The following is a 25,209-nucleotide window of genomic DNA, read 5'->3' on the forward strand; positions in this document are numbered from 1 at the left end:
TACAACAGAATCGCCACCCAGCCTCCGCGCCAGCCGCACATTGTTCTTATGTTGGAGTCCACGTTGCAGCCACTGTATCGGTCCATCGTAGCAAGGGTCTGCTTCTTTTTCACTGTACCGTGTATGATGCCTTCTCTAGAGACCATCCTCTCCGATAACCTGCACAAAGCACATGCCAGGAAGGCTGGCCATCCTCGCCTTGAAGGAGCACTCTGGCTGGACTTCTTTCAAGACCCATTTGTTTGTGCGTCTGGAAGTTCAGGGAACCTTGGTGCTGTGAACCATGTCAACCCTACCAGACTCTCCAAGGGAGAAGTATGCGGCTACATACCTCCATCAAGAGAGAGAGTCTTGGAAATCCATAGGGACCATTCTTCTCTCACCAACAGGGTCACTATGAGTTGGGATCAATTTGGTGGCAGGGAGTTTTGGTTTTCTGGCAGTCTATGGCACTTTCAACATCCTTCAAAGGCGTCCATTCCTCTTTCGGCTTCCCATTCATTGTTCCGCTTTCACATGCGGAAGAGGTGCCTGAAAAATGCCATGCTGTGGTGGGTGAGGTACACCTTTGTCCTCCAAGTGACATCTTGCTCTTCAACACTTCCATGAAATCATGTGCAGTGTGGTCCGTCATTCATTGGAGTCCCTGACTGCTGCTTCCTTGAGAACTGATTGTGGATCCAAGCAGATTAAATCCTTTCCTGGGCTTGAGTCTTTTCTCCGTGTGTCCTGATGATGTCTGAGGGCCCAAGCAATGAGGATCTGGGTTTTCTTTTCATTGAGTTGTGATCCATACTGAAGGCTGTAGTCTTTGACTTTCATCATTACTTCCTCAAGTCCTCTTTGCTTTCAGCAAGCAAGATAGTGTCATTTGCATATTTTCAATTGTTAATAATCCTCCCTCCAATCGTGGGCTGAGTTCTTTTTCATATAGTCCAGCTTCTTGTATTATTTGCCTAGCATACAGAAGGAACAACTGTAGTGAAAGTAAAGAAAGTTTGTGGTTGATGTGTGTTTATCAGCAATCTTGCAGGAGTTTCCTCAGGAATAGAAGCAAGAACAATGGCCATGACATACTAAGCTTTGGCTACTTAGGCAGCACTGACCAAGGCATTCTGTTTTCAGATAATCAGCATGAGTAGTGACTCCGGAGCATCCCTTCCAGGAAGACCCCACCTTCCCAACCTCCAACCTGGCTGCTGCTACAATTTCCTTGTCTTCCCTCATAAAAAGTGGAACCCAACGCCCTTCCCATCTTTTCTGTGAGACTCCTCTCACCGTCTCCATTTCTCGCTGTGAGAAATAAACCGCTTGCTTCTCACAGATTCATTCTGTGTCTTTCTTGGATCATTTAGAGCAGTGGATCTCATCTGTGGGTCGTGACCCCTTTGGGTGATGAACGACCCTTTCACAGGGGTCACCCAATTCATAACAGTAGCAAAATGACAGTAATGAAGTAGCAACGAAAATAATTTTATGGAAAACCCAAATAACAACACACACACACAAATAATTTTATGGTTCGGGGGTCACCACCACACGAGGAACTGCATGAAAGAGTCACGGCATTGGGAAGGTGGAGAACCAGTGCTTTAGAGTCTCAAACCCATGGCATCCAGTAACAAAGCTTCTACTGTCAGTTTTAAGACACATTTGCATATTTCTACCCCCACCCAGCTCCTTTTTGCCCAGACCCTGCTGCCCAGTCTCCTGCTTCGGCTGGGGGGAGGAAGAGCAGGCAGAGGGAGTGCACTGCAGGCGAACTTTCCAGAAACCTGTGGCCTGTCGGCTCAGTGTGGAAGGCGCTCTGCTCTAAGCACAGGTGTTAGCCAACCAAATGCCAAGCAGGACAAACATGGAGTGACATTTTCAGAACTATTAATATTTCATCAGAAATGATCACTTTTCCTTTAAATACACTATCGTAAAAGGTTTTCTACATTCTTAACTATAATTTTATTCAGTCTAGGTCTTCGGAATTTTCCCCAAAGGAACACATCTTCAAATTTATAATGAAAATCAAATGGGGAATGAAGCTCGGATATCAAAATTCAGAGTCAATATTCCCAGGAACTCAGCCCCTCTGTAAAGAGCACGGGCGTTGTATGGGCCACCTATGGTATGCCCGGCCCTTTACGTACCCACACCCCAGCCAAACCACTGCCCTCAAGTCATAGAGGCCATGTAGAGACCTATGGGTAGGGCAGGACTGCCCCAGGAGATTTCAAACTCTTCACACACAGCAGGTTTCCACGCCTCCTTCTCCCACATTTCCACTGGTGAATTCGAACCACTGCTTTTTCGGTCAGCAGCCCAGCACTTTAACCACTGTGCCACCAGGATGACTCCTACTTTACACACGATCTCCCTCACTTGTTCATTTCCATCACAGCCCTTTGTTGATCTGGTAAAAGCAAACAAACACACGACCAAACTAGCTGCCTTAATGTCGGTTCTGACTCGTGGTGACCTCACGCATTTCAAAGTGACATGCTTTTCCCATTTCAGAAACAGCCGGAGTTTCCTCAGGCACCTCACCGGGCGCACTTGACTCCTTTCTGGAGTAGTAGTTGTTGTCTGTTGCTATCTCGCTGCCATCGAGTCAGTGCTGACGCACAGCGACCCCCTGTGGGTTTTTGAGACTGTAACTGTTCACAGGAATAGAAAGCCGAAGCGACTGGCGGTTTCAAACTGTCAGCCACGCAGTTTGCCGCACAAGGCACGACCACTACACGTCACCGGGGCTGCATTTGCTATCATCACCCTGGGTTCACAGAGATGGCATGGGTTACAACTCCATCAGGCTTCTGTGGCTATAATCTTTATAATCTGCACGGCCCCAAGTCTTTCTTCCCTGGACCCACGGAGTGGGCCCGAGCCTTTTGAGTTGTAGGTTGTCCGTTAAGAGTGAACTGCTTGTGCCACCTGGCAGTCAGACTCTCCACCCGTTGTGCCACCCAGAGACCTCTACCCCACCGCCTCGAGACAGAGTTTGCAAGCCCAAATCCTCCTTATGGAAGCAGGTTGCTAGATAGTTTTCCACTAGTGGGTTCGAACCACAGTCTTTTCAGTGGGATCTGTAATGAATGCTTCTTTCTGACTTCACTGGCTTGTGGTCTGTCTCCTTGCCTGCAATATAAGCGCCACAAGCGCAGGGGCGGTGTTTTTGCTTATTCTCATGCCTCCACAGTGCCCAGGAAGGCACCCAGAAAGGGCTCAGTCAACAGCTGGAATCTGAATGGACGAGGACCAGGGATGTTAAACAAGTGTTTCAGGGGATCACGGCTGGGAAGTGGCTGTGCAGAATTCAGCCCAGTGAATTCGACCCTCCACGGGTTGCCAGACCCCTCAGCTCTCTCCTGCTTGCCTCTAGGAGGAAGCTTTGGAGGGGCAATCCTGGATGACTGAGCCCAGAGATGCTCTGCCTGAGTTTGCTCAGCTGCAAGTTCAAGGTCCTTTAAAAAGAGAAGGCTAACTGGGTGGCCCAGGTTGGAGTGTCCTTGCTTGAATCCCTGCTGATTCTCTGGTCTTGGGCATGCCCCTTTGTGACCGGGCCACCCTTCCTGTTCACGCCAGTGGTTCTCAACCTGTGGGTCTTACGACCCCTTTTGGGGTCAAACGACCCTTTTACAGGGGTCGCCCGATTCTTAACAGTAGCAAAATGACTGATGAAGTAGCAACGACAATAATTTTATGGTTGGAGGGGTGGGGGTTCACCACCACGTGAGGAACTGCATTAAGGGGTCCTGGCATTGGGAAGGTTGAGAACACCGAAGGCGGATGAATAACGATACTAACCACGTGAGCGCAGAAACTAGCGCTCCGCCCAGGGCAAGTCACAGCGCCTCTAGAAAACAACGACCAGTACCAGGGAAAGATGGCTGACCCAGGGGCAGGGCCCCTGAGGCCGTCACCAGACTCCCCGGGGGGAAGAGCGCCCAGGTGACCTCTGGGGCGAGACCCTCTCCTGGAGCCCATCCAGAGGCCACCACCTGGGGGTCTCGGACACCACAACCCGGTGGCCCCGCGCACAGAGGGAGCCGTTGCGTTTGAAACCCACAGAAAGAATTCCAGCGCAGGCGGGCAGCCCTGGGAGCCACTGGCAGGCGAACAAGCCTCAGTCACCTAGCCTGGCCTGTCCCACCAGGACAGCGCCTTTCAAAGCGTAGGGACCCTTCTCGGTGCCCATCCGCGGGACCCGGTGGGTGTGGGGGGCACGCAGGACACCGGGGGCTGCAGTAGGGGGCACAGCGTCCCGGATTTACCCCTAAACGTTCCCTTCTGGTGCGGCCACAGCGAAGCAGCTAGAAAGGGGGGTAGAAGGAGGTTAGTGGCAAGAGCAAGAGAGGGGTCTTCAGAGTGGGGGAGGGGGTGGTTTCAGGCGGACAGGACGGTTGGCTTTCAGAGAGCGCAGGGCTCCCTGGGAAGGTGGTGCTGCGACTCTTGGGGGCCGCCTGACCCAAAGGTGTCTATACAGAGCCAGTCTCCTAATGTGTCTCGGCTGACTTAGCGGGAGAGAATGGGCTGAACCCCAGGGGTCACAGGTGGCAGGGTGTGTCCCAAGGGGCTAGTGCCAGGCACTGTGGGGAGAGCCAACCCCTCCCAAGCCCCCCTCCCCCCCCCCAGCTGTTCCCAGATGTCATTCGGCTCGCCCAGGCGCCTGGTTCCTGAGCTCCGGGGGATTCCAAGGTTACTAAGCTACTGGTTTTTGTTGACTTTTAAATATTTTCTTCTAAGGGAGACAGGGAGAGGGGCAAAGGTCAGGTAAGGGCAAGTAATAGCAAGTCACAAGAAGCCGTCCCTGTCTGCTCTGCACCACTCACCCCCAAATCCAGGGCCTGTGAACCCAGTCACCTTTCCGGAACAACAGCCAGACCCAACTGACTCACCTCTGCCGGATCGCGGCCTCATCTTCCCTTCTTGTGAATGACGGCCGGTGGTGGGTGCTCCCCCTGTCTTGGAACCCTGGGTGCACATAGGGGCTGCAGGAGAGAGGGGAGCAGCATGGCCAGTGGGAATGGGCTCCCTTCATCCTTGGCCCTGGTGGCCAAGCGCCCCTCCGCCCTGGGCCCATTCCCCAGATACATCTGGATCCACCACGACACACCCCAAGACAGCTTAGACAAGACTTGCCATGAAATCTGGAAAAGGGTTCAGGGCCTTCCGGAGGCCTTGCAGCCTAGGACCTGGAGGGAGCAGCTCTCTGTCCCGGTGGCCGGGACTCCCAGGGACCATGAGCTCAGCATTCTGGAAGAGTAAGTGCCTCCTTGCTTGGTGGGTATTCAGGGGCGGAGGGAGGAGATGAGGTCTGGGTTGCTGGGGAAATGATCTGGTCAGTGTCGGTTACATCCTAAAGCTGTGTACTTTTCCTCCTGAATCCTGGTCCTTTGTCCAACCTTTAATGAAAAGCTGGCTCTGGGTGAAGGATCAGGGCAGGGCAGTGTTCCAGGCTGCCTCTTTTTACCATCCACCAAGGGGCTGTGTTTCCTCCTAAAGGTAGAGCTAGACCAGATTTGGCTCTGAGGTCCTTGAGATGCCATCTCTGCCAAGGCTGAAGGCTAGATGGCCTTCCTCAGAGCCACGCAGAAGATCCTTCCTTCCCGATACCCACAAAGGCTGGGCATTCTCACAGACAGGGCTGGTGCTTTTAAACCACATCTGGAATTCCCTAATACAGGGAGCAGCTGTCCCATTCAGCCTCCACAGAAGCCGCTGCAAAAGCTCACATCAAAATATTTACTGGGAAGGCATTGACATACTCAGAGGACATAATAGAAAATTAAAGTGCTGGAAGATGGCTGTAAATAGCCAGTTTCCAGGATGGGAAATCCTGTGTCTGGGAAATACGGAGCTAAGTGTTTCTCTACCAGGGCAAAGTTGGGCAGATACTGTCGGGGCGAAATGGAAATTCACAAGGAGAGGGAGGAGCCAAGAGGAAGCCGGGTCCTCATTAAGGAAAGAAAATAAATCCAGTGTGATTTGTAGTGCCACCGTTGAGCACTTCATCAATGTTTTGCATCTTCAAAGTGGGCTGCAAGCATTAATTAATCCTCCTGGAGTCTCTATGAGGCAGGTATTAGTGTCCCCATTTTACAGATGGATTAAGTGTTAATAATTAAGTGCTAATTACGACTAAGCGATAATTAAGTGTTGCCTATTCCAACGCTTGCTCTAGCTCAGCTCAGAGATGCTGTGGAATGGGGGGGGGGCTGCAGGCAATTATCAGGTGCCTCTGGGTTCAGGGATTTCTAAGCAAGACCTACAAGAAAGGGAAGTGTAATTGCAACACCATCTACACTGTCTGCTGCGTACACCTGCTTGCTGCAGAGGACGGTGAAGAGCACTTTGGCTGCGATTGCCCCTCCTGCCCTGCTCTCAGCATGACATGGCTCTGATGGCAATGGTCCTCCCGTGACACTGAGCCCCTCTCCCTTACCAAAGCCACCTCCTCAGGAACCAAGAGTCAGCCGTCACTTCCCATAGATGGCGCGCTCTCTGCCAGGTCACACAGCATTAGTAGGACTCAGACTCTGTTTCCAGTCTGTACTGGCGGAAGATTGAAGCAGTTCACCTTTGGCCAGTTGCTTAACTTCACTTGGCCTCGATTTTCTCACCCGCAAATTGACGATGATGTGCCCCTGCCTTGTCCACCTCAGTTGATAATAAGTATCAAATGTGAGGGGCGACAGGAAAACACAAGAGGTGTTTCACAAGGGCAGGATGCTCTTACCCTTTAACGTTTCAGATTTGGTAGTGGCTGTTGGCTTCTATCTGGGGCCTTCAACCGGTGTGCCATAGACCCTAAGATGTGTCAGGGCCATCCCAGAGTCAAGTGCCTGGTTGCTGAGCCCCAGTTCTGCTTTGATGTGCTTTGCTTGCTGGGGTCCAGAGTAAAAATACATTGACGAAAGGGTTCTTCTGCTGAGAAGGCAGTTAGGGAACCACAAGCTTAAATGAATAAATGATAATAATCATGTGTTTGTTTATCAACCAAGTAGAACATAATGAACTATTCTTGGAATAAAGGCAATGTGAAGGGGAAGTCAGAGAACTCCGGTTTCAGATGGCATTTCAGCAATGGGGGGCCCTTGGGGATTTGGGACGAGTCAAGTTCTCTGAGCTTGGGTTTTCTAATCTGTTAAATGGAGCTGATGAGTATTCATTTCTTAGGGCTTTGGGGAAGGTGGTGTTGGTGGTGGATGGGAGATGATTAAATGGGACATTTAAAAAAATTCCTAGTGGCAATTAGGCTTTATAAATCTCTAGTAGGACGATGATGTAATCGCCTTAAATCCACAATTACTATGAGAATGTTGCTGCTATTGCCAGGTGAAATCAAGTCCATTTCCACTCACAGCAACCCTAGGCAGAAATGCCACCCAGTTCTGCACACACCTCCCCATGCATCCTGCGGTGCTGGAACCCATTGCTGCTGTCCCCGTGCCAGTCCATCTCAGTGAGGTCCCTCCTCCTTACTTGTGAGCCTCGGTTTTTACCAAGTATGCTATCTCTTATCTGGTCTAAGGCCCATGTAACGAAATCTTGCCATCCTCAATACCAAGGAGCAAACTGGCGGCACTTCTTCTGAGACAGATTTGCTCATCCTTCTGGCCATCCCTGATGTGACCAATATCCTTTGGAAGTATCGCCAATGCATTGTCCAGCTTTCACATGCATTACGAAGCAGTTGACGATGATAGGACTTAGATCAGGCATGCTTAGTTCCCAAAGTGTTATTTTTACTCTGCAACACTTGAGAGAGGGCTTTCTTTGGCAGCAGATTTGCCCACTGCAATTATTCGATATCTTAACTGCGGGCTTCCTTGGGTACTGATTGTTAAACCAAGCAAAATGAAATCCTTAATAATTTCTGTATTTTTCCATTTATTGTGATGATGTTTTTAAAATCATTTTATTAGGGGCTCATACAACTCTTATCACAATCCATACATATATCAATTGTGTAAAGCACATTTGTACATTCATTGCCCTCATCATTCTCAAAACATTTACTCTCCACTTAAGCCCCTGGCATCAGGTCCTCATTTTTTCCACTCCCTCCTCAGTCCCCCATCTCTCATGAACCCTTGATAATTTATTATTTTGTCATATCTAGCCCTGTCCAAAATCTCCGTTCACCCACTTTTCTGCTGTCTGTCCCCAGGGAGGAGGTCACATGTAGATCCTTAAAATCGGTTCCCCCTTTCCAGCCCACCCTCCCTCCACCCTCCCAGTAGCGCCATTCACACCACTGGTCCTGAGGGGATCATCTGCCCTGGATTCCCTGTATTTCCAATTCCTATCTGCACTAGTGTCCATCCTCTGGTCTAGCCAGACTCACAAGGTAGAATTGAGATCATGATAGTGGGGGGGGGGGGGCGGGGGCGGGGAGGAAGCATTTAGGAACTAGAGGAAAGTTGTATGTTTCATTCTTGCTACATCGCACCCTGTCTGGCTTGTCTCCTCCCCAAGACCCTTCTGAAAGGGGATCTCCAGTGGCCTACAAATTACAAATGGTCTTTGGGTCTCACTTAGGCACATTTTTGTTTTCTTTATATATTGAAAGTCTTAGTTTTTGGTCTTCATCATTTAAAAAAATCATTTTACTGGGGGCTCATACAGCTCTTCACAATCCATACATCCATTGTGTCAAGCACATTTGTACATTTGTTGCCCTCATCATTTTCAAACATTTTCTTTCTACTTGAGCCCTTGATATCAGCTCCTCATTTTTTCTCCCTCACGCCCTCCCTCCCTCACAAATCCTTGATAATTTATAAATTATTATTTTTTTCATGTCTTACGCTGACTAATGTCTCCCTTCACCCACTTATCTGTTGTCCGTCCCCCAGGGCCGGTCGATCATTGTGATTGGTTTCCGCTTTCTTCCCCCACCTTCCTTCCTGGCATCGCTACTCTCATTATTGGTCCTGAGGGGCTTATCTGTCCTGGATTCCCTATGTTTCCAGCTCTTATGTGTACCCATGTACACGCTCTGCTCTAGCCATATTTGTGAGGCAGAATTGGGTTTGTAAGATCATGATAGTGTGTGTGTTGGGGGGTGGGGAAGTATTAAAGAACTAGAGGAAAGCTATATGTTTCATCGGTGCTATACTGCAGCCTGAATGGCTCGTCTCTTCTTTGTGACTCTTCTGTAGGGGGATGGCCAATGGTCTACAGATGGGATTTGGGTCTCCACTGTGCACTCCCCCTCATTCACATTGAAATTATTTTTTGTTCTGGGTCTGTGATGCCTGATACCCGATCCCACTGACACCTCAGGAGCTGGTGTGCTTCTTCCATGTGGGCTTTGTTGCTTCTCAGCTAGATGGCCACTTGTTTGTCTTCAAGCCTTTAAGACCCCAGATGCTATATCTTCTAATAGCCAGGCATCATCAGTTTTCTTCACCGCATTCGCTATGCACCCATTTTGTCTTCAGCAATCATGTTGGGAAGGTGAGCATCATGGAATGGCAGGTTATTAGAACAAAGTGTTCTTGGGTTGAGGGAGTACTTGAGTAGAGGCCCAATGTCCATCTGCTACTTTGATACTTAACATATTAATATATGTACATAGATCTATTTCCCTATTGTTATACATAAATAAATGTATTTACATATGTACATGCTTGTATTTAGACCTCTACAAATGCCTTTTGCCTCTTAGTCCTTTTCTCTGTTTCCTTTTACTTTCCTCTTGTCCCTCTATCATCTTTGGCCTTCATTCGGGTTTCAGTAATTCCTCTTGGTTACATTGCCCTTGATCAAGCCCTCCCAGGCCTCCCACACCCTCCTAAGATCTTCATAATTAAATGCTTCAAATCTTCTGCACTTTCAGCATGCATGTTTGCATTATCTGCATATCGCAGACTGTTAATGAGTTTTCCTCCAAGCCCGATTCCTTTTTCCTCTTCAGGTAGTCCAGCTTCTCCGACTATTTGCTTAGTTGACAGACTTAATAAATCTGGCGAAGGGACACGAACCTGACACATAGCTTTTCTGTGTTAAAACCAGGAAGCATTCCTTTGTATAAATGGTCTAAGTATAGGTTCCACCCCATCACAATGACTTGTTCTGGACTTCCCAATCTGCACAGTGTCATCCATAATTTGTTCGATATGCATGTTCAGACGCCTCTGCATAGTCAACAAGACAGAGGTGACACTTTTTGGTATTATCTGCTTGCAGCCAAAATCCATCTCACATCAGAAATGCTATGATATTCTTTCTCTGCATCCTCTTTTGAATCCACTTTGCAGTTTCTGGCAGTTCTGTGAATTTCTGTAATTGTTTTTTTTAATTAGCCTTTGAAAATGTTTACTTGTATGAAATATCAATTTTTTTTATAATTCATGCACCACACTGATCACCTCTCCTTGGAATTGTCATGGATATGAATCTCTTCCAGTCAGGTGACTCGGCATAGTGAGTGAACATCTAGTACTGCATCCATTTGTTGAAACATCTCACTTGGAATTCTGTACATTCCTGCCACCTTGTCTTACACCAATGCCTTCAATTCAGCATAGATTTCTTCCTTCAGTACCATGGATTAAAAAATTTTTTTTTATCATAGGCTACATCCTGAAATAGTTGAAATAAATTCTTTTGGTCCCATGGCTCTATGCATTATTTCAACCATCTTTAGTGCGTCCTCTGTCATTCACTCTTAGTGGACAGAATTCTTCAATAGTCCAACCTGAGGCTTGCATTTTCCTTCAGTGTGAGTAATGCCAAACACGGATCTTTCCTTGCGATTTTCTACCTCCACGTCTTCACACATGTCATTATAATGCGTGTCAAGCTGCCCTTTGGACATTTGTGTTTAGCTCTTCTACTTTATCATTTCTTCCTTTCACGAGAGCAATTCTCTGTTTAAGAGGACGTCTCAGAGTCTCTTCTGGCATTTCTTTCTGTCTTTCCTGTCTTGTCTTCTCAGTGACCTCTGCTTCCTTCATTGATCCCTTGGTCTTCAGTCATTACTGTTCATTGTGCTCAACCTACTCTTGCGATGGTCTCCAAATTCAGCTGCGATGTCTTTAAAGGTGTATGTCGGGTCTCCCAGACTTCTTTTCATTGTCTTCAGTTTCACCCTGAAGTTGCATATGAACAATTGACGGTCTGTTCTAACGTCAGTCCTTGCCCTTGTTCTAACTGAACATTCTCTTTTCCCACAGAGATAGTTTGTGTATTCCATCCAACGAGATCCATGTGTATAGTTGCTATTCATGTTGTTGAAAAGTTGTATTTGCAATTAACTCATCACTGGTCTAACAGAATTCTACCCTGTGGTCTAGGTGCAAGACCGTATTTTCCAACTCTGGAACATTCTTTGAGTCTGACTTCCACATTCTCCTCATCATTAATAATAAACACATTTTCATTGCATGATTGATCAATTTTGATTGAAGAAGTTGATAAAAACATTCATTCCTTGATAGATATTTACTATAACTTGAATATTAACTGGTCTTCCTTGTAGGTGCATGGCTATTACCTTATCACAGAAAGCATTGTATTTCAAGATAGATCTTGGAATGTTCTTTTTAACGATGAATATGATACTTTTTTCCCTCTTGAATTTGTCATTTGCAGTATAGTAGAGCATATTATTATCTCATTCAAAATGTCCACTACCAGTCTATTTCAGCTCCCTAATGCTTAGGATATCAATCTTTGTATGTTTCATTTAATTTTTGACAACTTCTAATTTTAATATCCATACTTTTTACATTCCGTGTTATTAATGGATGTGTGCAGTTATTTCTTCTGGTGTACAGTCACCATGTCATCCGAGGAAGGTTTGGAGTAAACTGTACTCCATCCGTATCATTAAGGCTGACTCCACTCCAAGGAGGCAGCTCTTCTTCAGGTATGTTTGGAAGGCCTTGTAACCTAAGGGGTTCACATTTCAGAACAATATCTACTTATAATGTTTTCAATAGCCTCCTCCCCCGCCCCCGAATTAGACTCTCACATTCTTCTTTCCAGTCGATCTTAGATCAGAAGGTCAACTTAAACCCGTGGTTGACAACTGTCGACCACGGGTGAACCTGCTGGTATTTAAGATGCCAGCAGCACAGCCTCCTGCCTCACGGCAACACACAGGCCACCACAGTGCAGCAAACTGGCAGACAAGTGGTAGAGTGCAAGGTATATTTTATTTTGGAATTCTCCCCCTGTCTAGTTTACATCATGCAAAATTTCAAAAACATAAAAACAAAAGAGAATAGGGAATGTTCATATATCTGTTACTGACTTTGAATGGTTTTCAAATTGGTGGCATTCATTCGATTGTCTTTCCCCTACTGGTGGTACTTGGCTGCTAACCAGAGGGGTGGCCTTCAATCCCTCTCCTTCGAGAAAATGACCCGGTGATCTGCTTCTGTGAAGATTGGATCTAGGTGGATGGACGATTGGATTTGTTCAAATGAGGTCCTTGTGAGTCTGAATCAATGTAACGGTACCCAACAGCAATAAAAACAAAAGTAAATCATTACAAAGTAGTTTCATTGTGCTATAATTAACACACCAGCCAGTTCAATAGCTCTGTGATAATAGGAAGAATTGTGCAGTCATAATCACTATCAACTTTGGAACACTCTCTTCCTTCTGTGCCCACTGGTGTTGCCTCTCCACTCCCCACCCATCCTTTCCATTACTCAGGGACTGTCTTCCTAAAGCCTCCCATAGTCACTTCTCTAAGCAGAAAAACAGGCCAAAATGAGAGCAACAGCAGAAAAGGACCCGTCAACAATGACCACATAAAACAGACAAAGACCTCAAACTAAGGAAAAGCAGAGGATTTTATAATTTTCGAATAATGTGAAAATGGGTCCAAAGGGAGATATAATGACAAAGTCTATATTCCAGTCTCAGTACAGCTGCTAAGAACCACTTGACAGTTCTCTCTGTCTGATCTTAGGCCAGCTCACATTCCTAATTAGCAGACAGTGGGGATTCCCTGGGGACTCAACCATGTAGGGGCCCGGCAAGTGGATCTTGGGCTGAAACTATTCTTCATAGCGTTCCACAAACCCAGAGGTGTTGAGACTCTAGGCACTGGTACCAGTCCCTCCTCTGGGTTTGAATCTCATTGTTTACAATCCTTGGATCCTACAGTCTGGTGTGCTTCTTCTGTGTGCACTTTGCTGAATCACCAATTAGATGGCGACTTGTTTTGAGACAATCCTTTAAGACCCCAAACACATTTTTTTTCTTCTGATAACCAGGAACTCTCTTTTAAATCCCCGCCCTCCCCCCCCTTTAACTGATGAGGTAAAATTAAGATTTGGACAGGTTCATTTGCCTCAACCTCCATGGATAGGAAGTGGTAGAGCTTTGGATTCAGACTCAGGTTCACTTTAGCCATTATCTTACAACATTGTCTATCTTTTCCTAGAAACCTATGTATTTTTTGGATAGTCAAAATTTTGGAAGATCCATTTTTGGATGATCCCACAAAAATAACCTTTGAAATCCAATGAGCTATCCGTGAGATTACTAGGACACCTTCAGACCCCGACAACACGTCTCCCATAATTTCCCACGACTTAATTTGTAGTGATGTTTCCTGGCAGTGGAGCCACTAGACAGCTCAGACACAGCTGGAGATATGCAGATGGCACAGCCTTGCTTGCTGAAAGCAAAGAGGAGTTGAGGCAACTATTGATGGGAAACAAAGACTAAGGTCTCCAGTGTGGCTTAAACCTCAAGGCAGTGAAAACAAAAATACTTATAACGGAACCAATGAGCAACACAATGGTAAATCAAGAAAACATGGAAGTTGTGAAGGACGTTTCTTATGCTTGATTTCACAATCCGAGCCCGTGGAAGTGGTAGTCAAGAAAGCAGAAGAAAGACCTCTTTCAAGTGTTAAACAGCCAAGATGTCACTCTGAAGACTAAGGTGTGCCTGACACAAGTCATGGTATTTTCAGTCACCTCAGATGGACAAGGAAGAAGATTACTGCAGAAGAACTGATGCTTTGAATTATGGTGTTGGTGACAGCCCTCAAAGTACCACGGGCTTCCAGGAGAACAGCCAAGTCTGTCTTGGAGGGAGTACAGCCAGAATTGTTCATGCAAGCAAGGGCGGAAAGACTTTATTTCGGGGCTCTTTGGTGTTAGGGCTGCTCACATTCCTAGTCTGCGGACAGTGAGGATTCACTGAGGACTCAACCACGTTGGGATCCTGCAAGTGGATCTTGGGCTGACACTATTTTCCATAGCATTCTACTAACTAGGTGTTGAGAATTTAGGCCCTAGTACCATTTCCTCCTCTGGGTTTGGTTCTTACTTTAGACGTATCATTAGGAGGGACCAGCTCCTCACAAAAAGACATCATGCATGGGAAAGTAGAGGATCAGGAAACCAACAAACACAAAAAGCAGATTCTGGCTTGCTATAGTGGGCTAACATACCAACAGTGGTGAGGATGGTAGTGCTCGTTTTTGTTTTACGTAAGGTTGCTTAATGTCAGTGTGACTCTTAGTGACACCGAGTGTCCTGAGCTCCCTATAAAGTTTGAAAGGGACTTAGAGGCCCTACTCTACAGCATGAACCCCTTCTCCAATATCTTGCCAACTGGTTCACTTAGACGGGGGCTTGATGACTTTACAAGACACCTCATTCTCTTGTTGTGAACCTTGGGTGTCAAAATAGGATTATGATTGTCTTCTTGTAGCTGATATCTGAATCTATCCATTGAATTCGTCTTCATTTGTCTGAATTCTGCCTCTTCTGCTTCCGTACCAAATTTGCCCTTTCTCGCCTCAGTAACTCTTTAGATAGTGAAGGCTCGAACAGGAGTCTCCCTCCTCTATTTGCTCCTTCCTCTAAGTTCACTGAGCTCCCCTCCCGTTCCATCTTGGTCACTTCCCTGCACACACTGCTGGTTCTTGTTGCAGTGAGGCTCCCAGAGCCCAGTTCAGTCATCCAGATACGAGTGGAGAGTAGAGTTGGGTTCTTCTGCCCTCATATGTTTTCTATTCCTGTTACGGATCTTTAAGACCACATTCACTTCTCTTCCCAGGCTTACATGAACTTGTGTAGACTTATTTTAAGTGCATTCATTCATTCAACATTTACTGAGCATCTATGGTTTGTTTATCTGGAACTCTGCTGGGAGAAAGGTGGAGAACCAGTAAATAAGTATGCCAATTTCAGAACACAAAAAGGACCAGTATTCTAGTTCCAGGAAACATATGATAAATACATCAAAATGAATAATTTTATTGGTTAATCTCATGTAAAGATGAAGGCTAATATGGAAACAAAGTAAAGCAATAGAGAGTGTGCCCTTTGATGGGGTGGCCAGGAACAGTCTCATTCGCAAGGGATGACCTGAGCTTGGACCTGAATGCTAACAGCAAGCTAGTCAGGTGAAGATGCGCAGAGCCCTCGAGGTGGCAGTGAACTTTGATGGAATGTAAGAGATGGGGCATGGCTTAAAGTGATATCAGAGGGAGGCAGGGGTAAGGCCAGCCAAGGCTTTGGCAATCACTGGTAGCGTGTTCAGATTTTATTCTGCATATTATGAGACTTCCATATTTGGAGGTTTTGAGAAAAGGAATGTAACACGATCAAATTAACTTTTATTTAAAGATCTAGGCAGCTGCTTTGTGGAAAAGAGATTTGCTAGAAGTGTGAGCGAGGAAGCTGGGAGACCTTTAGGAAAATCCTGCTGTAATCCACACGAGCGATGATGGTGGTAGTTGTCGGACCAGAATGATTGTCTTGGTGATGGAAAAAGGGAGGTTCCATATCTATTTTGAGACAAATCATCAGATATGCTGATGGAGGTTTGGGGTGTGCATGCAGATATTCAGGGGGATGGAAGTGTCTAGCTTGAACCCCTGGTAGGATGGTGGTGCCATTCACCAAGGTAGGAAAGAAAGGGTTGAGGGGGAGGAATCAATATTTCTTTTTATTGTCACGTAAGCCCTGAGAGCATGATAAATTTGCACTCTTAAATTTGCACTCAGGAAAGTCACTTCTTAGTGGAACACTTACTCCTTCCTCTCATTGCTAAGTCACCACCTCGCACCGGGCAGACAGAGGGCTTTGGGGAGCTCATGTCGTCATTTAGCAATGCATTCGAAAGAGGCTTAGAGTAGCCTTCTTGGCTCCAGACCCAGGGTTTGATCTCAGAGATCCAGAGACAGGTAAGACGGAAGCTCCGCCCTCCACAGTTCTAAGCAGTGAGATGCACACACACACACACACATTTGATAACATTCAACAGTTGTCTGTGGGCAACCACTGAGGGCCCGCTGCTGAAGTTCAGGCGAAGGTTATGACGAGGATGGACTTTGAACTGTCATCTGGGTCTCTAGTACCCGGAGAACGACAGATCATCCCAGACAAACACGATTAATGCTCTGAAGAAAAGGTGCCCGGTGCCAGGGGACCACTCTGAGGGGCACAGAACTTGGGGCTCAAGAAAGGCTTCCTTGAGGAGGCTGTGGGAGGAGGCCTAGGGTCAGCACTGTGAGTGGAGCTAAAGGTGGGGCCATAGTTCTCTGAGAGCAGATGATGTATTTAATTGTAACTACGAAGCTTCCTGTGGCTGATGACTTCTGAGCTTGGTCTTGAGGAGAAGGGAAGGACAGTCTAAGGAATTTGGAGCAAATTCAAAGGGCGTGAAGTTCTCTGAATGTGCAGTGCAGGCTATGGACAGGGTTGAATTATCCAGTTCTGCACGATTCCACTTGGGCCTACTTACTAATCTATCATGAGCAATTTCATCACATCAAAGATCCTGCTTCTAGGGGTAGTTGACATCTATCTTTCCCAACCCCATAGCACCCTCCTACAAAATCAAAGCCTCTTCTCAAAATTACAATCCCTGATAGGCCTAGAGTGTCCCCTGAGAAAGGTAAGCACAGGCTTAATTGTGCTTACTTCCCCAATCAAAGATGTGGTGAACCCCAAGTGAAATTTGTTCTGTGTAGTTGAGTAAGCACAAGTAAGCTCATGCTTATCTTGCTTCTGAGGTAATCTGCCCCTGGGTATAGGAGGGTGGATGACACCTGTAAGGTGACTTGGAGTGTGCCTGGGCGTGGCCAGCTTCCTGAGGCTACTTCCAAGGCCCTGGTCACCAGGAGTACTTCTCACCCCTGCCAACCAGGGCAGACAGACAGAATGGGTGACCAGCCAGCGGAAGTAGGAAAATAAGTCTACAGAAAGTAGAGTGACCCGTTCAGCATTAACAACAACAACAAAACTCTTCTGCTTGTCAACCTTCCAGAGAGGCTCTGTGGTGGGAAGGAAGAGGACTGCTGCCATGTGCACATCTCCGTTCTTCCATCTTCATCATTGGCCCCTGCCGGCCAGTCTCCTGTGCGCATGAACCAAGGAGACTTGGAACCCCAAAGTGCCGCCTCTTGGAAGCACTCTTCCAACACACTGATTCATTGTGCTTACTCTATTTAAACAAGTGGTTAAGAGTGCTATGCTTCTGGGAAAGTTGATCAGAATATGTCTGTCTATCTATCTATCTATCTATCTATCTATCTATCTATCTATCTATCTATCTATATCTATCTACCTATCTATCTATCCATCCACCCATCTCTATATATCCATTTACTCATCTATCTATCTGTCCATCCACTCATCTATCTATCATCTATCTATCTATCTATCTATCTATCTATCTATCTATCTATCATTTATCTATCTACCTACATAGCATTCTTTCTATGCATTCTGTCACTTTTCCCCACTGAAGGATCAAGCACTTCTTTGAGACTGAGGAAAGCTGATATGCACCCCTTTTCCTGAGCCACACACTATATCGACGGGCAGAATGACCCAACATTTAAGCAAATGCCTCCCTCCTCTGAGCTTCCTCAGTGCTAGGTTTCAGCCTCTTCCATGACCCCAATCCCATTGATATCCATGCATGCCCCATCGTTGTTTGTCAAGTGAAATAGTGCTGGAGACAGAGACTCCAGGCTACCCTGGCATTTTCTTTATCTGGGCTCCTCTCACATCCTGCTGGTGAGTGAGCCCTATCCCCCTGCCTCCTTCCCTCCCTGCTTTCTTCCCACTTCCACTTCCTCCCCATCTCTCTTGGTTTTCTCAGATCCCTTTCCCTCCAGACCACCATCTAACCTGGGCCAGCTTCCTCTTTCTAAAGCAGATGCACAGGTCCGCTCAGATGTCTCCTGCGGTGCCCACTGTCCTCTGACCATTGAGTCTGATCTTCAAGGCCCTCTGTAGTCAAGCCCACCTGCATATCCAGATGCACAGCTTGCTGCTCTCCTCACCCTTTCTCTAAAACAAGATGCGCTACCAAGAGGTGCACGTCACTTTGTCTTTTCTCAGGTTCTACCACTACCAGGAAGGCCCTTTCCCCAAATGCCTGTAAAATTCTTCGCATCTTTAAAGGCTACAAGTAAATGCACCACCCTCTCAATTGTTTACCCTTCACCCAGTCAGCACTTTCCTTCCTCCCTCTTCTTGCCTTGGGGTGTGGGGATGAGCCAAGCTCCTTCTTACGGATTTTAAGGTAATTCAGATACAGTAAAATAAGGAGGCAGGAAGACAAGAATCTTGTCAGATTCCCCAGTTCTCTAACCAAGTTACTCAAACATGTAGGGCCTCAATTCCTGCAAAATGCCTCATCTGCAAAATGGGCACCATACCAGTGACCATCCTACAGAATTATTAGGAAGGTTAATGAAATAAGGTCTGTATAGTTGAAACATGATCATTACGCACATCGCATATTTATTACACATAGTGTGTGCATTATAAAAAGAAGAAGGCTGTGGTGGAATGATCATGAATGGCCTGGGGAGACAAGACTCATGTTAGAAGGGAAGCTACTCGATGGAGGACCGAGTTTCTCATTGAACACCTTGGAAGGCAAGACAAAAAGAGAACAATTGACTTCCCAAACTCACCATATCTGAAAAAAAGAAAGCAGGTGAGATCATTGAGAAAGACAAGCACTTGCCTGGTTTTGAAGACTTTGCAGTCTCTATAGCTGGGTGACCGGATGGGTGAGTCAGTTTAGAACCCGTGTTCCTTTGCTCTGTGGCCAGAGGGCCGGGCACGCGTCCAGGTCAGACCCACTTGTAGCACTCTGTTGGGTCATCAGTCAGTCATATGTTGTGACCAAGTGTTGCTGAGTGACCCTGGGGAAGTCACCCGACCTCGCACAGTCTGTTTCCTGGGCAACATCCTTCTTCCCCACTTAACCTTGAGTGCCTTAAGGCCAAAGTCTGTGCCTCGCTCCTCTTTGTCCTGGCCCGGCTCCCTCGGGGTTCAGCCTGGTTCCTGCCATCCAGTGACCCTGTGGTGTGTATGCGCAAATGAGGAAATGAATTGATGGACGAACCATAAAAATATCCCAATGGAGTGAAGCCCCAAAGTGACTGTGCTCTAAGTGGGGGTTGGGATGGGGTGCCATGATCATCCCCAGAGCCATCGAGCGGTAGAGCCACAGAATGTCAATAAGCCAAGACATCAGTGTTTCATTTCCCCTCCTTCCTTCCACTGCAGAGAAGGAAATGAACCTTTTCTTGAGTTCTGCGTATATGCCAGGCTCTGCATTTTAATTTTCTTTTTATTTCATGGTCTTGTCTCCAAGTAATACAAATAGCTAAGTGATCAGCCACTAAGAGAAAGGTTAGCAGTTCAAATTCACCCAGAAGCACCACCGCGGAAGAAAGACCTGGCGATTTATTTCCAAAAGAGCACAGCCACTGAGAACGCTCGGTGCTCAGGTCTGCGCTGGCACCCACGAGGCCGTCTCAGTGGCAACTGGTTTAGTTTGGGTTTTGTATTTTAATTTTCCACTTTAGATCACTGTCTTCAAGGGAGATGTTCGAGATTTCTTCTCTTGTACAGATTAGGGTTCTGAGGCGTCGAAAAGTTAGGCGACCTGCCCAGAGTCACTCAGCAGAGAAGGGGCAGAGCAGGGCCAGGGACCAGGTGGCACATCAAGGTCTTAGCTCATTCCTGGACGCCAGGAGCCTTCAGTGTCTACTTACCACCAGGAGTCAGGGACGGTGAAGGGAAGATGAATCCTGATTAACGTCCCACTTCCCGTGTCCCCCTGTTTAATTTAATTTTATGGTTCCGGGAGCTCTGTCGCAGGTTGTGGGAGCCGCAGAGATGGGCCACCAGTGGTTTGCTTTAATCCCCTTTTTAATATCTTTGTTGCAACATTCTTTCCAATTCAGCTCCCAAGTCACATTAAAAAAATACCTCTTCCTTAGGGTAAGCCTTCCCTTATTAAACAGATTCAAATGAAAAGTTTTAAAGATAATTTGAACAATAAGAATCGCTCTGTAGCTCCCAGCCGAAGCTCCTTTATTGCTGTATTTATTCCCCAGCATTTCCTGTCTCATTCCCCAGCTCACTGAATCCCTCACCCCACCCCACCCCCACCCTCCAGTCCCTGGTCCTACTCACACCTGCTCCCGTTTTCCCAGCACCTCCTTTCCCCTCTAGTGGGCGGGCAAGTCATAGAGGGGCGGTCTCGGAGGTGACGCACTGGCACTGAGCCTATGGCAGACCGCAGACCCTGACTGGCAGCCAGGAAGTCTCCAGAGAGCATTAGATAGGATCTCCAAGTTCACCATCTGCATTAAAACTTGGCGGGGGTGGGTGGGCTGGTGGTGATGGTGGTAGTGTTCAAAGGGCGTTCAATTGCTTGTGCATCATTGTAGATCAAGGGCATTGGCATTCATTCAAGAATGTCCCGGACTCTGCCTTTGGAGGAAGCCCTCCGACGACTTACACGCTGTGCAAACAGAAGGCTGGTGACAATTGGGGGAACGACAATGGCAGCCCAGGCCGGGGGCCCAGCGGCGCGGAGATTTACCCAAAGACAGAGACCACTATTTATTGAGTTTCAAGGGTGTGCCGGGAGGAAGGCTTTCTGCTCCCAGGAAGAGGAGCCCTGGTGGCATGGTGGATGCTTATTGGGCTCGAACCACAAGGGCATCAGTTTGAAAGCACCAGTCACTCCATGGGAGAAAGGCGAGGCTTTGCCGTCTCGAAAACCCACAGAGGCAGTTCTCCCCTATCCGATGATTGAAATCAGCTGGGTGACAGGGGATTTGAGGGATTTTTGGTTTGGTTTTGTTTTCTGTTGAAGTGTATGCCAGAAACTTTTTTCTTTTTTTTTTTTTTAGGGGGCTCATACAATTCTTTTTTTTTTAATTTTAACAATTTATTGGGGCTCATACAATTCTTTTCACAGTTCATACATATACATACATCAATTGTATAAAGCACCTCTGTACAGTCTTTGCCCTAATCATTTTTTTCTCTTTTCTTCTTTTACATTTTATTAGGGACTCATACAACTCTTACCACAATCCATACATATACATACATCAATTGTATAAAGCACATCCATACATTCCCTGCCCCAATCATTCTCAAGGCATTTGCTCTCCACTTAAGCCCCTTGCATCAGGTCCTCTTTTTTTTCCCCTCCTCCCTCCCCCTTCCCCCCTCCCTCATATGCCCTTGGTCATTTATACATCGTTGTTTTGTCATATCTTGCCCTATCCGGAGTCTCCCTTCCCCCCTTCTCTGCTGTCCCTCTCCCAGGGAAGAGGTCACATGTGGATCCTTGTAATCAGTTCCCCCTTTCCAACCCACTCACCCTCCACTCTCCCAGCATCGCCCCTCACACCCTTGGTCCTGAAGGTATCATCCACCCTGGATTCCCCTGTACCTCCAACCCTCATATGCACCAGTGTACAGCCTCTGTCCTATCCAGCCCTGCAAGGTAGAATTCGGATCATGGTAGTTGGGGGGAGGAAGCATCCAGGATCCGGGGGAAAGCTGTGTTCTTCATCGATACTACCTCACACCCTAATTAACCCATCTCCTCTCCTAAACCCCTCTATGAGGGGATCTCCATTGGTTGACACTTGGGCCTTGGGTCTCCACTCTGCACTTCCCCCTTCATTTAATATGATATATATACATATATATACATACATATATACATATACACATATATACACATACATACACACACATATCTTTTTTTTTTTTTGCATGATGCCTTATACCTGGTCCCTTGGGCACCTCGTGATCGCACTGGCCGGTGTGCTTCTTCCATGTGGGCTTATTTGCTTCTGAGCTAGATGGCCGCTTGTTCACCTTCAAGCCTTTAAGACCCCAGACACTATCTCTTTTGATAGCCGGGCACCATCAGCTTTCTTCACCACATTTGCTTATGCACCCATTTGTCTTCAGCGATCCTATCATGGAGGTGTGCAGTCAATGATATGATTTTTTGTTCTTTGATGCCTGGTAACTGATCCCTTTGGGACCACTCGCTCACTCAGGCTGGTGTGTTCTTCCATGTGGACTTTGTTGCTTCTGAGCTAGATGGCCGCTTGTTTATCTTCAAGCCTTTAAGACCCCAGTCACTATCTCTTTTGATAGCCGGGCACCATCAGCTTTCTTCACCACATTTACTTGTTCACACACTTTGGCTCCAGCCGTTGTGTCGGGAGAGTGAGCATCATAGAGTTCCAATTTAATAAAAGAAGGTATTCATGCATTGAGGGAGTGTTTGAATAGAGGCCCAAGGTCCTTCCGCCACCTTAATACTTGACCTATAAATATAGACACATAGATCTATTTCCCCATCCTCCTATATATATTTGCATGTACATGTCTTTGTCTAGACCTCCATGAATGCCCTTTGACTCCTAGCTCTTTCCTCCATCTCCCTTGACTTTCCTCCTGCCCTACTACCATGCTTCATCGCCACCTGGGCTAGAGTATACCTCTTCTCTAAGCAACCTTACCCTTGATCATTTCCCAGCAGGCCTGCCACTCCCACTTCTCTACCATTTGGGGTCCCATGTTTTTCCCTTGTCCCTGGGTTTGTTAACACCACTTCCTTACCCCCCCCCTACCCCCCACCCCAAGTCCCCCCAAAACTGTCGGTCCCGTTGTTTTTCCTCCAGATAGTTCCTCCAGCCTGTCCTATTCAGACAGACCTGTGGAGTCACTAACATGCACGAAAACTAGACAGAGGAAAACAAAGCAACAGTATACAACCAGACAACAAAACAACAAAAACAAACCACTGACAAAGAACAGAATAAAACAGTTCACAAGAGAAAAGCTTGTAGTTAGTTCAGGGATCATTTGCTGGCCCTTAGGAGCGTTTTCCAGTCCAGTCTGTTGGGGCACCACGCCCTGGCCCCGAAGTCCACTTTCAGCATTCCCTGGGGACCTTGCCACTCCATTCCCTTGCTGTTCCGCTGCACTCCCCCAGTGATTTGCCTCGGTGTGGTGGGATCAGGTCAGGTGCAATTCCCACACTGTGTCTCCGGTGCTGTCCCCTGTATCGTCCTTAGTCACTGAGGGGCATCATGTCTCATAGTGGGGCCAGCCATGTTGTTCTCTCTGTGGACTGGCTGCTCTACTGCCAGAAACTTTTTTCTTAATCGTATCTATCCCGTGTCAACAACTGTACTGAGAAATTGGCGTAAACAAAAAGTCCAGGCGTGACACTCCATGAGTGGTGAGATTTCATAGCCGGATCCCCTTTAATGTTGGTAGATCTCACCATTCCCATTTTGCAGATGGAGAAGCTGAGGTGGTGGTGACTGCGTGGAGTGGACATCACCCGAAAGCCCAGATCCGGGATGGGAATGGGGTCAGTGTGCCTGTGAGGTCTGGCCGGCTCACCAGCCCACCGTGCACTTTCTAAGCCCGCGGTGCTAACATTTGCATAGCGCTCCTTACAATTTACCAAGTGCTTTCTGCACATCATCTCACTTAATCCTCTCCATAGCCTCGGGAGCAGGAGGGAGGCCAAGAGCTGAGAGCCCAACCGTTCCCAAGGCCCTCTCCCACCCGAATGCCTCCACCCCGCCAGGGAGGCCTCAGCACCCAGTATCCAGTGGGGGTGCAGGAGCATGGCCCTGGATGGCAATGGAATCTGCAGCTGTTTTCCACTGCCCCTTCCTCTCCCAAAGGGAAAGAGCTCCACCGTGCACCCAGACTGCCAGCCCCTAGTTCGTTTTCTTCCCGCTAGATCCCCAGGGCGGTGGGGGCGTGGATGTGCGGGTCGGACTATAGATGTGAGAGTGGATGGTTAAGGGGCCGGCCGGCCACTGAGCAAGATTCACCTGCTGGGCTCACCCACTTTGTCCTTTGTAATGTGATGTTGGGACAAAGACTTGACCTGTATGAATTGGCTGCTTCATTTATAGACTTGGGATCTTTGCATCTATCTGTGTCAGCTAGCTTTTGATATATTATAAACCATCCCAAAGTCTAGTGGCCAAAAAGCTACCTCTTTAAAAAAAAATCATTTTGTTGGGGGCTCTTACAGCTCTTACCACAATCCATCCATCCATCCATCGGCATATCATTCTCATATTATACGATCCAGTAGTTCATCCACACCAGGGAGAGTTGCTTGGACGCCGTCACCATCAGTTTAAGAACTTTCTCTTCATTCTTGTACTCATTAGCTCCCCATTTCCCTCCAACCTTGCCTGTCCAACCCCTAGTAACCAGCAATCCAGTTATGGCTTTTGTAGATTTATCTGTGCTGCATTTTACATAGAGAAAAACATTTAAAAAAAACCCTAACAACAATAACAAAGTAAAACAGGTGAAAATGTCACTTGAAAAGAAAATATTAAAAACTCGGACAAATTTAAATGGATCACACGGGAGATCAAATGATAGGGCGTAATTTTAAGCTAATTTTGACAGCTCAGAAGGCTCGGCTGGGCTCAGTGAGATGGTTCTTCTGGGCTGACCTGGGCTCACGCTCATCCACACATGTGCAGTCAGCTGGCTGTTGGCTGAGGGACGCATCCTGTGTCCTTCGTGTGATGTGTCGTCTTCCAGCAGGCTAGCTCGTGCCTGTCCTCAAGGCGACAGTCGCACTCCAAGAACGCAAGAGGCTGGACCCCAGTGGGCAAGCACTTGCTGTGAGAGGCTGTGGGCACACAGAAGTGTTATACAACAGGGGCCACCCAGTCAGCCTGTTACACTACTGACTACAGCTGCTTCAGGGATTCACGTGAGAGTTCTTAGCACAGTTACTTGTCCTTTATTATTATTTTACGTAATAAGAAGTGAGCCTTAGAGATACCAGGCAGCGTGCTCAAGAGCTGGTCACCAGTGAATGGTGAGGCCTCGCACCCAGTTTCTGCCTCACTGCTGGGCTATGTTGCTTCCCTGCACCCACACT

General features: G+C 47.2%; 1 protein-coding gene across 1 annotated transcript in view; it reads left to right on the forward strand.

The window, feature by feature from the left end:
* Positions 1–4,926: 4,926 nt before the first annotated feature.
* The window catches only part of C1H1orf94 (chromosome 1 C1orf94 homolog), a 51,082-nt gene continuing 30,799 nt past the window's right edge, over positions 4,927–25,209 (forward strand). The window contains exon 1 of the mRNA XM_075539052.1: positions 4,927–5,255. Coding sequence (XP_075395167.1) covers positions 4,927–5,255 — 329 coding nt within the window. The remainder of the gene's footprint in view (positions 5,256–25,209) is intronic.

Source organism: Tenrec ecaudatus, chromosome 1, assembly GCF_050624435.1.
Source record: "Tenrec ecaudatus isolate mTenEca1 chromosome 1, mTenEca1.hap1, whole genome shotgun sequence".
Classification (NCBI taxonomy): domain Eukaryota; kingdom Metazoa; phylum Chordata; class Mammalia; order Afrosoricida; family Tenrecidae; genus Tenrec; species Tenrec ecaudatus.